Below are 15,071 nucleotides of genomic sequence, written 5' to 3'. Positions count from 1 at the left end.
GCAGGGGTTTTGTCCCTTGTGCTTACTTTTGTCCCTTTTGTATTCGCCAGCATCTAGAATGGTTTCTGGCACGTGGTAGAAACTCAAAACATTTTACGATTTATCTCAGGGTCAGGCAAGTGCCCGGTGACACTCTCTTGCATCCACGCACACTTCTGCCCTGGAGAGCAGAGTTCCCAGGTAGAGTTAGATGTAAGAATTCACCTTGTCCCTGCGGCAGAGGTTTCTAGTTACTTACTCAACATCCGCTGCACCCTCCTTTCTTCCCGGTAGAACCCCAGATGTATTCGAGGGCAGCAACGTAGACACGTACATGCATACATGCTAAACCACTCTATTTCCCAGCTTCTCCAGCTGAGGACAGCCATGTGGGCACAGTTGCGGTCGAGGAGCTGAAAAGAGGCAGGTGCTGGGTGGGGCTTCCTGAAAAGCTCTTCACAAGGGACTAGTGTCAGCTGGCACCACCATGATGCCTTTGACCTTCTTCCTGGCTGGCATGCGAGCGTGATGCCAGAAGTCGCACAGTGATCTTGGGCCACGAGGCAACTCAGGATGAGTACGTGAAGAGTGCAGGGGCTCAGTCTCAAGGTATCACAGGGCCACCGTCCTACCTCTGCACGTCCCGTCAGAGCAGGACACGAAACCCCTGATTCTTTGAGCCACTCGTTGCTTAGTCGTGTCTTCTGTGACTTGCAACTGAATGCAATCCTCTTAAAATTTCTGAGCTCATAACTGTGCTTCCTATTTTCTCTCCTTCGAATCTCGGCCTTGCAATCCACTTGTGGGAAAGTTAGACGTGAAAGGCACTCATCCAGCCAGCGACACAGAAGGTCGTGGCTTAGCAGTCCAGTCAGTCACGGCAGGGCAAATAATAGAGCGTAAGAGAGCTAAAGGCCAGGTGTGTTTCCTGCGCAGGCCTAGAAAATGGTCACTTCTCTCAACTCTAATCAGGAAAAAACAAACAAAACAAAACAAAAACAAGAACAGAGAAAGTGGAAAGAGGGAATGGAATATATTTCCCAAATACAGAAATATAGCAACCGTTTCCTAATACAATCAGAATCATCCCAGAGAGATTGTTGAAAAAAATGGAGATTCTGAGTCTCTAGCCTAGGATTAAACAAAACTGAAACTCCCAAGGACTCCCAAGGTCCTTTAAATATCAAGTTTGAGAAGGATCCTTAGTTCTACCGACTCATACCCCCCCGACTGAGAATCGCCGCTTTGGTGGTTTCACGTTATACATTTACCTGTGTCCCCCCAAATTCGTATGTTGAAGGTCTAACTCCTAAGGTCACTGTATTTGGAGACAGAGCCTACAGGGAGGTAATTAAGCATAAGCTAGGTCGTAAGGGTGGGGTCCTAATCTGATAGGACTGGCACGTCCTCTGCGTGTGTGGGGGTGTTCACATGTATGTGCACCATGTGAAGACACAGCAAGAAGGCAGCTGTGAGCAAACCCAAAAGGGGACTCTTAACACAGCCCAACCTTTCTAGCACCTTGGTCTTGGGCGTTTAGCCTCCGAGACTCAGAAAATAAGTTTCTGCTGTTTCGGCCCCCCGCCCCCCAGCCTATGATGTTTTGTTACAGCCACTGGAGCTAATACGAAGCCTCTAACTGAAGGTGCTGACCACCCTGCTAACTTCGCTTCCCACTGCTCCCCAGATTCTGTCAAAGGTTAGTCCTCTGAAGTGCCCTCTCACTCTTGGCCTTACACTTGTCTCCCGCCATTTGGAAGCCAAATTGCTAAATATTTACTGAGTATCTAATTCAGTGACAGGTGCTCAGAGGGAATTTAAGGCCATATAAACCAATGTGTTTACCCTTCAAACTATCTGGAAGCAATAGAGATAAAATAAATAAAAGAGAATGTTTTTTCCCATGCTTTAACCCTTTCAATTCCTTCCCACTGATTCAGAATCGAGTCTAAAATCTTAACTATGGCCTGTAAGGCCCTGCACAATCCTGCCCCTTCCTCTAACTCCCTGGCCACAATCCAGTCATACTGACCTCCTTTCTACTTCTGGAACACACCCAATTCTTCCTTTTCTGGTGTCCTTCTACGCATGCTGTTACCATTGCCTGGGCCACTTAGAAACCTATTCTCCTCCTTGTCTGTTTCCTACGGAATCTGCAAGGTGAAGCGCAAATGTCTCTTTCTCAGCAGGGTCCTTCTTGACCTCCATCAAGCAATTCCATGGCTCTGGGGACTTTTTTCTTCATGGCACTAATAACACACATATTAATGCAAACAATTATCTATGGATTTGCTCAACAAGGTAAGAAAGGGCTATGTTTATCTTAGTTATTGCCGTATGCCCAGCACTCGGCACATCATAGATGCTCACTCTGCCATTATTGAAAAGAGTGAGATCTAACAGTATAAGAAATCGCATTAATTACCAGATAGGTAGCATAGCCATTAAATGCTGGGCCCAGGAGAGGGGCTGAGCTCCAAACAGAACAGGCTATCTGTACAAAGCACACACCTAAACAGAGCCTGGTAGGAAAAGAATCTGTTTCTCCTATTAGGCTTATTCAGACCTCACTCATCATTCAGGGCCCAGCTGTAAAAATATGTTTTGCGAAGAAAGCATACTAGTCATTCCATGCCATTTTGATCTCTTCCTTCCTTGGAATCTCCATATAAGACAATGGAAACACAGCATGCAACGCTGATTTATGTTGGGAAATAGTCTGGAACTGTTTTCTAATCATTAAACTTATGAATACCCTTAGCTATCTGAAAATTGAAGGCAGCAATAATGTCTGACATTTATCCATTCATCAGGCACATTATGTATCTAGTTCCTAAAAGCCCAGTCCCTGGGAGTTCAAAACTAAATAAGGCAGAGTCCCTGCACTTGGACAGTTCGGTTTACTGAGCAAACACGTTAACTGGCCATTGCCACATGACGTGGAGGTGCTATGATAAAATTCTGGACATCCACACAAGTGCTGGATCATCCACGCTGAGGACATGAATGGAGACGTCCTGGAGCTGAGTTAAAGGTCCTGAGTTAGTGGCCCAAGGAGAGGACATTCAGGCAAAAGCAGCGAGTGTGCAGTCAGGGAGGTGGGTGGCAAGCAGCCTGGCTTTTCCAGGAAACCGCACGAAGTTCTGTGTAACTGGTTAGGTTCTGTCCATAATGGCAAGCCCTGGGGATGGTGGAAAAGCAGGGCCCAGCACATCAAGGTCTTTCGCTAGTCTCTGTTTATATTTTATCCTACAGGCAATGGAAAGGCACAAAAAGGTTTTAATCAGAGAAAATCCAACGTGTGGCTGAGCTCACCCACAAGAGGATAAAAGAGGCTGAGGCTGGTTCAGTTAGCTTGTGGAAGTTAACAAAATTCGGAATGAAGAAGGCAAGGTCTCAGGGCAGTAGACAGGGGCATTAGCAGAAATATTCAGGGACTAAATGAGTAAGAGTTGGTGATTTGACAATAAATGCACCCTTTCCCCACTACCTCCCCTCCTTTTCCAAGGTCCTATGCCCAGTCCTATTTCCAGGTTCATCTTCTGACCTTTAAAGGTCAAAGGTAACCTCTGGCTGCACCAGGCTTCATTCTATCCTCTGCAATCCAATCCCCCTTTCTTTTATTTTCATTCTACTTTTTGGCTACAGATGTACATCTTGAGTGTTAATAGAGAGCTTTGTCAAGGAGAATCAAACTTGAATAGCTGATTTTCAAAAACAAAGCAAAGCAAAACAAAAAAAGCCACATTTTTACTCTAGAAACCTTTTCTAGTTCCTAAGTGGTGATGTCCTTCAACCTCCCTAGAATCTGGTACAACCGCATCTCAGGGACCAGAGGTCTTAAGAGTATTTCAGCAGTTAACATTCTCAGACATGGGCCATTAGCTCACGTGGCTATTTGAGAACTACGATGCTTCAATTAAAGAAGCTGTACCTAAGAAATAAACACAAGATATTCTTAACGGAACTGCAACACTAGGGCAGCTGCTATGTAACAACGATTTGCAGCCAAAATGTGAAAGCTTTAGCACAGCAAAGGAAGCCATCAGTGAAACAGAAAGGCAACCTACTAAATGGGAGAAGATATTTGCAAATCATATATTCCACAGGGGTTGATATCCAAATATACATAGCAGTCACACAACATAACATCAAATAAACAAACAACCCAATTTAAACAATGGGCTGAACACTTTTTCCAAAGAAGACACACAGATGGCCAACAGGTGTACAAAAAGATGCTCCATTAAATCATCAGAGAAATGAAAATTAGAACTGCAATGAGCTATCACCTCTCACCTGTCAGATTAACTAGTATCAAAAGGACCAAAAACAAAACAAAACAAAACAAAACAAACAAACAAGTCTTGGTGAGAATGTGGAGAAAAGGGAACCCTTATAATGCTGTTGGTGGGAATATAAATTAGTACAGCTACTAAGGAAAACAGTATGAAAATCCCACCACCACCCCCTCCCCCGCCAAAATTAAAAATAGAACATTCAATCCAGCAATTCCACTTTTGGGTATTTATCCAAAGAAAACAAAACACTAACTCAGAAACTATATGCACCCCTATGGTCACTGCAGCATTATTTACAATAGCCAATCCATGAAAGCAACCTAAGTGTCCACGGAAAGATGAGTAAAGATGTGGCACGTATATACAGTGAAATAGTACTCAGCCATGAAAAAAAGAATGAAATCTTGCCATTTGCAACAACATAGATGGACCTAGAGGGTATTATGCTAAGAGAAGTAAGTCAGAGAAAGACAAATAACATACAATTTCACTTACATGTAGAATCTAAAAAGCAAAACAAAATAAACAGACTCACAGGCACAGGAAACAAACTGTCAGTCACCAGAGTAAAGAAGGTTAAGGGATGGGCAAAATAGGTGAAGGGGACTAAGAGGTATAAACCTCATTATAAAGTAAGTCATGGGGATGTAATGTACAGCATAGAAAATATAGTCAATAATACTGTAATAACTTTGTGTGAGGACAGATGGTAACCACATTCATTGGGGGGGATCATTTTGCAATGTATAAAAATACTGAATCACTATCATGTACGAATAGGATATTGCATGCCAATTACGCTTCAATTAAAAAAAAAAAAAAAGAAACTTGGGGCATCTGGGTGGCTCAGGCGGTTAAGCATCCAATTCTTGATTCTACCTCAGGTCATTATCTCAAGGTTTGGGATCTCAGGTCCCACTGTCAATGCAGAGCCTGCTTGGAATTCTCTCTCCCCCTCTTTCTCTGCCCCTCCCCTGTTCATGCTGTCTCTCTCACAAAATAAATATTAAAAAAAAAAAAAACACTAAAATGTGGCAATCTGAAACAAGGGATGAAGAACCATTTTGACCCAGTTAAGGCCTCCTAGAGTCCTACTTTCACAGGGAACTGGAATCTGCCGGGGCAAACCAGGGAGAGGGAAGGCAGCAGAATCACAAGTTCTGCTTGTTGCTCTAAGGCCTGGAGATCTGGAATGGCTGCACAACCGTGTCTCCCTGGGACACAACCACGGCGCTGTTCCAGGAGGGGAAGGCAAACTGTCTGCCTCACCTTGAGTGCACTGGTGTCAATCACTTTTGGAGGCTGATGAGGACACCACAGCATAATCCAGTAAAAACTGGGACATCAGGACAATGGAGAATCTGGCAGATAAAATCCTGTAACGCATGCAAGGATCCCGGGTGCAGTCTCACTCCCTTCACAGGTAAGAAATCAAGATCTGGACTGAGGCCTCCCTGCAATGTCCTATCCGGGCCTCTAGCAAACGCGGTCATGGACCACGAGGGCCACTGCAGAGCCCTGCAGGGAACCTCAGGAAAGCTCAAGCGTGGGACTGAGGCAAAATCCTCAAGGCTGGCCTGAAGCCAGTGGATTCAAGATAAGATCAGGCCTACCTGGGTAAATCTAAAGGAGACTGTCCTTCAACAAAGACTACCTTGTTTTGGGGTTGGGGTAGGCGGAAGGAAACCGTCTTATCAGTACTGTCGGGGGGATTGCTCAAATGCTGTGCTTCTCTCTGATAAACAACTTACCCCACGACGAGGACCTTCCCAGCTGTTACAAAGTATCCGGCTGGAACTCAGTAACCGCAAGCTCATTTGCTAGAACGAGACTACTGGTTAGTGGAAGTCCTAATACTAAATTGCCCTTGGATCTGAATGTGTCAGCCAGAGCAAATCTCTCCATGTCCTTGGAAATTAGCACCATTACATTGGTCCTTGATTTAATAAATACTTTTGCACTATATAGCCCCTCTCCCCCATTAGCTCCCACCTTCCCAACATTTGGTTTACATTTCTGTGACTGCCCGTATTATAAGGATTTTTGTTCGGTCTGTCTCCCCTACTAGATACTGACGAGCTCCTTTAGGGGAGGTGCTGGTCACATTAGTCTCTATACCTGCAGAGCTGATGTCTGTGATGCTCAGTAGACTATTCAATATTTGTTGAATGAATTAAGTGGATTCTATATTGTCTTTGTAATATTTTGGGAAAAACCACTCAAGACCTAAAAACAGGCAACAGATAAGACTAAAACTTTTATGTAGGTTTTCCTTTGCTTACTTTAAAAAATAAACATGGAAACTGCAAACATGATTTTTAAAAATCACTGTTTTAGTTCGTAAATGGAGAATACAAGAATAGCTACATTTGCAAGACCGTAGAAGATTTAGAAAAACACTAGGACCCCAGGAACTTAATGGGCAAAGGACATGAACAGACACTTCACTGAAATGAAAAATACATAACATGAAAAACTTTCCAACCATACTAGACATTATTTACCGATTAAATTAGCAAAGTTTTAACCAAATGGTAATTCAGAAGTGACAGTGTGAAGGGGCATTCATACACTCAAGTATTGGGGGGCTATACACATGGCTATCCAGATAAGAAACCTCAAACACAGTTATACTCAAGGTATATATGTAAGACGATGTGTGTGTAGATACATATATATATATATATATATATATACATACATATAAATTATCTTTAAGCTTTTCTATACACTTCTAAAAATATATATTCTAAGGAATTAAGATGTTGATTAGAATTCATGTGGTATGTATGACTTAGAAGTTAACACTACCACTTACTAGGTATGTGACCTTCAGCAAACTATTAACTTTCTGGGCTCAGTTTCCTCATCAGTGGAATGATTTCTTAAAAACAAAACAAAACAAAACAAAACAAAACTACCTATTTTACAAGGTGGGTATAAAGATTATATGAGAATATATATTAGGGTTTAAAACTGTGCCTAGTACAGAGTGCTCAATAAATGTAAAATCCTAGTATTTCACGTATCAGAAATCAGAAATAACCTAAAGGTTAATAATAGAAGAATGATTACAAGTATTATGTAAATCCACACAATGGCATGTGACAGTCATTAAAATGTTGTTCATGAAGTTTTAACGATGTTACAGAAATGCTTAGATTAAGAGAAAAGCATGATGTAAAATTAAATACATGTTTTCAATTATGTAAAATACGTATCAATATGTAGAAAATGATCTGGCAGAAAACGTACCAAGGTCTGAAAAGCAATTATACTGGGCAGTAGTAGAATTTGACCCAATTGCTCGTTTTTCTTCTTTCATACTTTTCTATCATGAATCGTTTTTTTTTACAATAAGGAGGGGATTACTTTTAAAATCAGAAAAACACCATAGTTTTATAAGGTTAATAAGGTAACAAACTGGTAGTTTAAAAAGCATACAAATGCCCAACTCTACACACATAAATGATATGATACAGAAATTATTGTGACTTTCTAAAACTCAATTATGCTCTGTTGAGTTTGTAAATACAGAGCACTGTACTAACGCCAAGTAATAGAAGCAACACACAGCAGTGAAAATCCCTTGGTTGAATTTGTTTATAAATAAGCACATGGAAGTTAGCACAAACCATGCCTTCCTGAGAGTCGGCCCACACTGTACTTAGGCCGGCCTCTCCCACCCCAGCCCCCACGCACCAGCGTCGGTGGCTTTGACCCAGAATTCCCTGGTAACCTTCAACAGGCTGAGGGCCAGGCAGGAGCCCCTAGAGCCATCCTCTCCCACCCCATAACCTGTCCCAGCGGCTTTTACCCCTTCTACCTGTCAAACCACAAAGTCTCACCCTTTTTGCAATTTTCAAAGAGAAGAACTGCCTGGTTGTTAAGAAGCAGAAAGATAAAGGTATTCCCCTCACTCTGAAGAAACTTTCCAGAACGCTTTTCATTTCTTCCTGCACGCGTCTCCCCACCCCATAAACTTCAGTGCCACTGCTCAACTCCTGACCTGTCAGGTTATCTTACCTTCTGATTGGTCCACAACACTACGTCTGCTTCAGTCAATCCATTTTTGCCCTTGCAACACTGTCTCTTACATATATAAGTATCTGTATATATAAATATCGTCCGAGACCTCAATAGTTTTTAACAACAGTACTAGAGAGAATAAACAACCACAACTTTCAGGAGACTTCAGGTGACTGTTCATATTCTTGATAAAGTATTTCTTTGGAGCGTTATCTCAAATAAACTTCCTATCAATCAGCATTTTCATCTAAGCGGGACTGGGTTGGACATTACATATTTTAGCCATAATGCTAAAAAGCCATCCTAATACGTATCCACTATTCATCCAAACATCCATCCACACTGCATTAACTGCATCATTTATGACTGAATTTTTAAAAGAAAAAGTATTTAGGCAAAAACTCCCCAGACGTGACCGTGCTTTTCTGCTCTATGTGACCATCTCCACAGTAAAAGCTACCCTTACAATAACCTAGTTGTTCAATGAACCCCAAGCTTTACAAATTGATACGACACAATCTAAATGCACCATAAATTTATATTTGTTAATCTTGATATTAGAACATTTAAACATTTCAAACTACATAAAAGTATGACAAACAATATAAAATGGAAAGAAACTTGTTGACAACTTCCAAATCACTATTTCTTATAGTGCAATTAAGCAACAAGACCGCTTACTGAGCTCTCCAGAAAATGTATAGTGTTTTCAGTGGAGTGTTATCAACAAAAATCAACACAGTCCCACAAAATAATGTCTCCAATTTATTATCTTTTCCACAGTACAAATTCTTCACAAACCATAACTTCTTTGATGTTATTCAAAGTCTGTAAACAAGTGCTCGAATCCCCACGTCCCCAACCTCAGCTTAAGCTTGTGAATGTTTAAGTCCTTCAATCAAGTTTTGACTCTTCCACATGTGTAAGGAATCAAGAGCCTTCTCTCCCTAAATTATTTATATTTTATCATACAGCCTGCAATGCAGTAAATCACAGTGAAAGCCCTGGGAAAAACAAAACAACATGATCTTTACAGCAGGACTTGAAACTTTATAATATTAAATGCATTTAAAGAAGCTTCCCATAATAAAAGCGTGGGTTTTCATTTCCAGAAATCAAGTCAATTAGAAACCCTAGGTTCTACTTAAAAACCCATTTTGATCTAAAAGTGAAAACAGTCCCCTATCCATAGTCATTTTATAAACTCTATACAGTTTCACTTGCAGAGATTTTTTTTTTTTTTTTCCAGTCTGGAAAACGGTAGTGCAATTAGTTTTACTTTAAGTTATTTAGTCCAGGATGTAAATAGCTCTGTGGAAAGATAAGAAGATGGTGTGGTAAACAAGAACTTTTTGCAAGCCCATGCTGGCTTACTAGTCCATTAAAGCTTGTAAGTCCATAGTGGCTTTCAACAAAATGTTGTATATACATCACTAATAACAAAGCAGAAATAAATAGGCAGAAATGACTGTAAACTGTCTCATCTCTTAATGATTTCTCAGTAATAACTGGCTTGATGAACTGATTATATAGTCATTTAAATAAGCAGACAGTAGACAGTTGCCCTTAGGACACTCCGCTGTGGCATCCAGTCTGGAAAGCCCCAGTGGAGTTACATTCCTAAAATTAAAACAAAAAAAAGGGAGAGGGTGGAGGATGGGAGGTAACAGTTTAAAGATGCCCCTTGAACGAATTGCATCAAGTCAGCCGGTTCACTTAGACTTCTTCTTAAAAAGGCTTTTAATTTTTGATGGCTTTTTGCTTTTCTCTCCGTGATGACAAAGATCGTGTGGGATGCTGCTTATCCTGGCGACGTGTGGGGCTTCCTGAACTGCTTTGCTGTCGTTGCCAGCGGAGGAACAGGATGTGTGGCGAGGTTTGGGCACCGGGATGCCGCTAGAGAGCTGGTTCATGCTACAGGATTTCTCCAAGATGCCATTGTACACTTTGCTGGCAGGACTGAAGATCATACTCTTCGTTTCTGTCAGACCCACACAATCAGGAGAGCCCCGCGAGGTATCTGCAGTTACCGGGGACTCTCCTCTGGATGAATCCTCTAGAGAGAGCTCATCCCGCGATATCTTGCGAGGAGACAATGTCTGGTATATCTCCAGGCTTGAGGGAGGAGACTGTTTCCTTCCAATGGAAGAATTTAAGGAGTCACATTCTGAAGCCGTGTCTGGTACTTCCCTGGATGAGAGGGAGACAGGTAAAATCTTAAATCAGTATTTTTTTTTAAATTTTTTTTTAATGTTTATTTTTGAGACAGAGAGAGACAGAGCATGAGTGGGGGAGGGTCAGAGAGAGAGGGAGACACAGAATCTGAAACAAGCTCCAGGCTCTGAGCTGTCAGCACAGAGCCTGACGCGGGGCTCGAACCCACGAACCGTGAGATCATGACCTGAGCCGAAGTCAGAAGCTCAACCGACTGAGCCACCCAGGCGCCCCTTAAATCAGTATTTTTTAAGACTACCAGCCGACACTGTGATTGATTCTAACTAAAATAACTTCCATTTTTTTATCTATCAACATGTAAATGGGAGAAATGCTAAAATTCTACGCGCATTTTGACAAAATCGGAAACTTACTACTTTAAATAATACAACTTATCAAAGCTCCATGCTTAATATTTACATGAACTATAAAAATGGAATCTTCCAATCTAAAAAACATAACTCAAGTTACACCTTCTTCAATTGTCAGACAAATAAAAATGTTTAAATTTTACAGATTTAGTAATTTTATTTCAGCTACTTTTGTGTTTTGTTTCAATACTATTTTTTCTTTCTAAATCACACAGTTGACATTACATATCTTAAAAGATGAACTTTAGTCACTGTCTCTCCCTTTATTTTTCTGTCATTAAATTGATGAAATATATCTTCCTGAGGTAGGAAGAAAGGAATATACTAAGCTAAAATGTAAGTTCTCCCAAGTTTAAAAATGGGGGAAGGAAGCTGAGGTACAATTGAGAGGGGGGGATGGGAGGTGAAAGTCAAAGACATAACACTTTTTTTTTAAAGTTTATTTATTTATTTTGAGAGACAGAAACAGGGCTCAAGTGGGGAAGGGCGGGGGGGGGGAGAGAGAGAGGGAGAGAGGGGGGGAGAGAGGGGGGGGGAAGAGAGAGAGAGAGAGAGAGAAAGAGAGAATGAATCCCAAGCAGGCTCTGCACTGTCAGCATAGAGCTCGACACGGAGCTCGATCCCACAGACTGTGAGATCAGGACCTGAGCTGAAATCGAAAGTCAAACACCTAACTGCCTGAGCCACCCAGGCCCCCCAATGCTATTTTTAAAAATGCAGACATTCAATAAATTCTCATGGGTTTATCCCTTTGTGATTTTTGCCCCCGCCCCTTCTCCACAGTAAAGAAAGAAAATGAAAAGACAAAAGTTCACAACCCCAAGGCCAACATATAGTAAATGCTATCAGCCATTACTTCAAAATATACCTCAAATCCAACACTTGTCACTCCCCCACTGGCACTGCCCCTCTTTCTGAACTACCCACCCCCCTGGACTCACCTCAAGGATTGTGATGGCGTCCTAACGGGTCTCCCTTCTTGTTCCTCCCTCCTAACTACTTCTCTACACAGATGCTGAAGTGGTTTTTAAAAACTCACAGCACATCATTTACTTGCTCAAAACTCACTAACGCTTCCTCCCATACTCAGGCTAAAATCCAAAGACCTTGTCAAAGTCCACAAAGCCCAGCAGGATCAGGACCATGGTGACACCTCCAGCGGAAGGCCACCATTCCCCGTCTCATTACATCATGGCCTCCTCCTTGTTCCTCCCAACGTGCCCATCTCGTGACTCCCCCAGGGCTCTTGCACCTGCTGTTTCCTCTGCCTCCGATGTTCCTTCCCTCCATCTCTACATGGCTTATTTCTCAATGTCTTTCAGGTCACTGCTCAACTGTTCTCTCTCCAGAGAGACTTCCCCTAACCACTCTATCCAGGAAGTATTCTCTTTCTTTTTACCTTTGTGTAGCATCCCAGAAAATTCCACTACCTAAAACGATATTTTGTATTAACTTTTGATATGTCTCTCCAGAAGAAAGAAAAGTTAATGAGGACAGGGAGTCTTTCTAACTTCTGTATCCTCTGCACTGGAGTAGTGGTAAGCTCACAGTGGGTATTTAATAAATATGTGATACATGAATGAATGAGTGAATGAATGAACAAACAAATGGACGAGAGACAGATGAAAGAAAAGGAGAAAAGATCTCAGATAACAGAGATCACGTCTTACTTGTTTTGATACGTACCACACATGACACAAATATTGTTCACTCTCTGAAAGAAACGGTAAGAAATAAAAAGTAGACTCACGGTAAAAAGTAAGTGGCAAAAGGAATAAAGTGGGACAAGGAAGAGAGCTGAAGACACAAGAGAAAGGCAAGAACACAGATGATCATAATCCACCAGCTAGAGCGAGGCCAGGACCTTGTCTCACTTGTCTTGGCAGCTCAAGTTATTAGCAAGTGCACGGCATACGGCAAGGAACTAAGTTCATATTTATAGAGTAAATGAACTGAATGATCTCTCACCTCAGATGACCTGTGGTTACTCTCATTATTCACATAGTGATATTACTTCTGACATGTTTTTCATGTTAATACCGTGTTTTAAACCTTGATCTTAGATGGCTCAATGTAACTGGTCATTTCTATGTATTTTACACATGTATGTGAAGATTGTTTCTATTACACTACAAGCTCTCAGAAGGTACAAAATCCCCTGGGCAAATAAAGACTTAAATGATGCTTTCACACAATACAGTTACACGTGCTGCAGACTTTTTAAGTGCTTTTACAATATGATAATGGGGAGTCCTTACAGAGGGCACAAGGCAGCTCAGATAAAAAGAAAGGACTCAGAAATCAATCGCTGGTAGGGAATTTTCTGTTAGCTTCCTTTCGGAGTGGATACCCATTAATTATACAGCATATATCACTGTTCCCTGAAGCTGTTCAGCTTCCAGAACCAGAAGCTGATTTAGTTAGAATTTTATAAATTTACTTCTACTCTGCTATGTGGTTTGGCTGCTTGGTGTATGAAATTCTAAGCTAGGTTAAAAATATTTCAAAAACTGGTCTCTAAAATCTAAATAATATGTGAAAAGAATACTGATCTAAGTTAGGAGACCTAGATTCCTGTCCTGGCCCTGCCATTAATCAGCCACACAACCTTGGGCAAATCACTTAATGTAACCGGGACTCAATTTCACTGTCAAAGGAAGATAATTTGATTAATCTCTAAAATTACTTCTAGTTCTAACATCCTAACTCCAAAATAAATAATGAAGTGTTGCTTCTTCTGCATAACCAGTCAGCTTTGGAGTGCAGGAATGGTATAATCTGTGAGCATTTTTTTTTTTTTTAGAACATATATTCTTTGGAATGTTGAGCTTAATTATGTGTACCATTTATGCTATTTTTTTCTATTTCTTTCTCACAGTGAGGAATAGGTGAATTCATGCAAGTTTAATGCCTATGTAACAAAACTCAAGGTAGGATGTAAATGAGCATACATGTACATAATGCAGAGAACATAAAAGATCAGTAAACAGTAAATGTTATTACTATTACTGTTTTGTAAGGGTTCTAGTGGTTCATCATGTAAGAGACTAAATAAAGAGGAGGAAAAGTTTTCTGAATCCAAATTCTCATATTTACTGTGCATTTCTGACATTGCTATTTGAAAGGAAGACTAAATATTTCCATAAACGTGAAAATTCTACTGGACACAGAGCTCTAGCTTTCCTATTAATTTCCATAAGCCACACAAATTGTTTCTGTCAGTAAAGCCATCTTGCAGGTGGCCACAGTTTTACTGCGAAGATTATACAAAAAAACTAATCAGAAAGTGGTATCCAAGCAAAGCCAAGTCAAATTCTCCAGCTGTAATGAGGATACAAACCTTGGACTATCTGCTCAGTAATATGCTATAATGATCTTGGCTACTCACAAAGTTGACTCTCACTAGAGATAAAACAATCATGTGTGAAAATTATCATTTGATGACGATGCCAACTAAAGAATCACATGACAGAGAAGAGCCGCAACAGGTCACCGAGAACAGCCAGCCATTCCCTCTGGTTTTCTTTCTCATCTGAGGACAGAAGACTTTGGGGCTACACGGCTGCTAAGTGTTGCCAAATCAGAAGCCAGCGTCAGTTTTCCTGTCGCTTACTACCACAGCACTCTGAAGACGGACGTGGTTTAGGAGAGAGCCTCCGACCAACGGGGCTCGTGGAGCACGGTGGTCCTTTGGCTGGACCGAACACACAGCTGCTATGCCCACTTTATGCCAACAAATTCGTGTGAACGTAACACCCTCCTTTAAGTTCTTAACATTTTCTTCCACCTTTGATGTCTGATAATTCCTGTTCACTAGCCAAGTACTAGCACACGACAGAAAAATCCATTAAGTGGCAACAAGTATTTTAAACACTCAGTCATATTTAATGTTTGTGTTCAAGTATATTTAAGTTCATGCCTTTGTATTTTACATATAAAACTGCTCACAAGACAAGTTTGTGCTCTGAGACTTGAGTCAATTGTGTGCAGTGGTCGGTCTCTAAGCAGTTATATGTCCGAATATCTACCTCTGCCTGTGGTGGGCGGAATTCTGAGACGGTCCCCAAGTTTCTAGCTCTGGTGTACACACACGTCTCGCCAACCATTCTCTCAAACGCGAGCAGAGGTGCTGCCATGAAGGGGCTCTGCGGATGTCATTAAGGCCCCACACCAGCTG

The 15,071-nt window shown here is 41.3% G+C and overlaps 1 protein-coding gene across 3 annotated transcripts in view; it reads right to left on the bottom strand.

Moving 5' to 3' along the window:
* Positions 1–9,061: 9,061 nt before the first annotated feature.
* The window catches only part of STIM2 (stromal interaction molecule 2), a 150,337-nt gene continuing 144,327 nt past the window's right edge, over positions 9,062–15,071 (bottom strand). For all 3 annotated transcript variants that reach the window (XM_047091062.1, XM_047091063.1, XM_047091065.1), the window contains one exon: positions 9,062–10,499. In XM_047091062.1, the coding sequence (XP_046947018.1) occupies positions 10,022–10,499 (478 nt within the window). In that variant the 3' untranslated portion in view covers positions 9,062–10,021. The remainder of the gene's footprint in view (positions 10,500–15,071) is intronic.

This window comes from Lynx rufus, unplaced genomic scaffold (genome assembly GCF_022079265.1).
Source record: "Lynx rufus isolate CCGP_SWC_20201006 ecotype Redwood Valley unplaced genomic scaffold, mLynRuf1.p SCAF_3, whole genome shotgun sequence".
Classification (NCBI taxonomy): domain Eukaryota; kingdom Metazoa; phylum Chordata; class Mammalia; order Carnivora; family Felidae; genus Lynx; species Lynx rufus.
The sequence above is the reverse complement of the archived record's forward strand: the minus strand, read 5'-3'. Positions and strand labels throughout refer to the sequence as shown.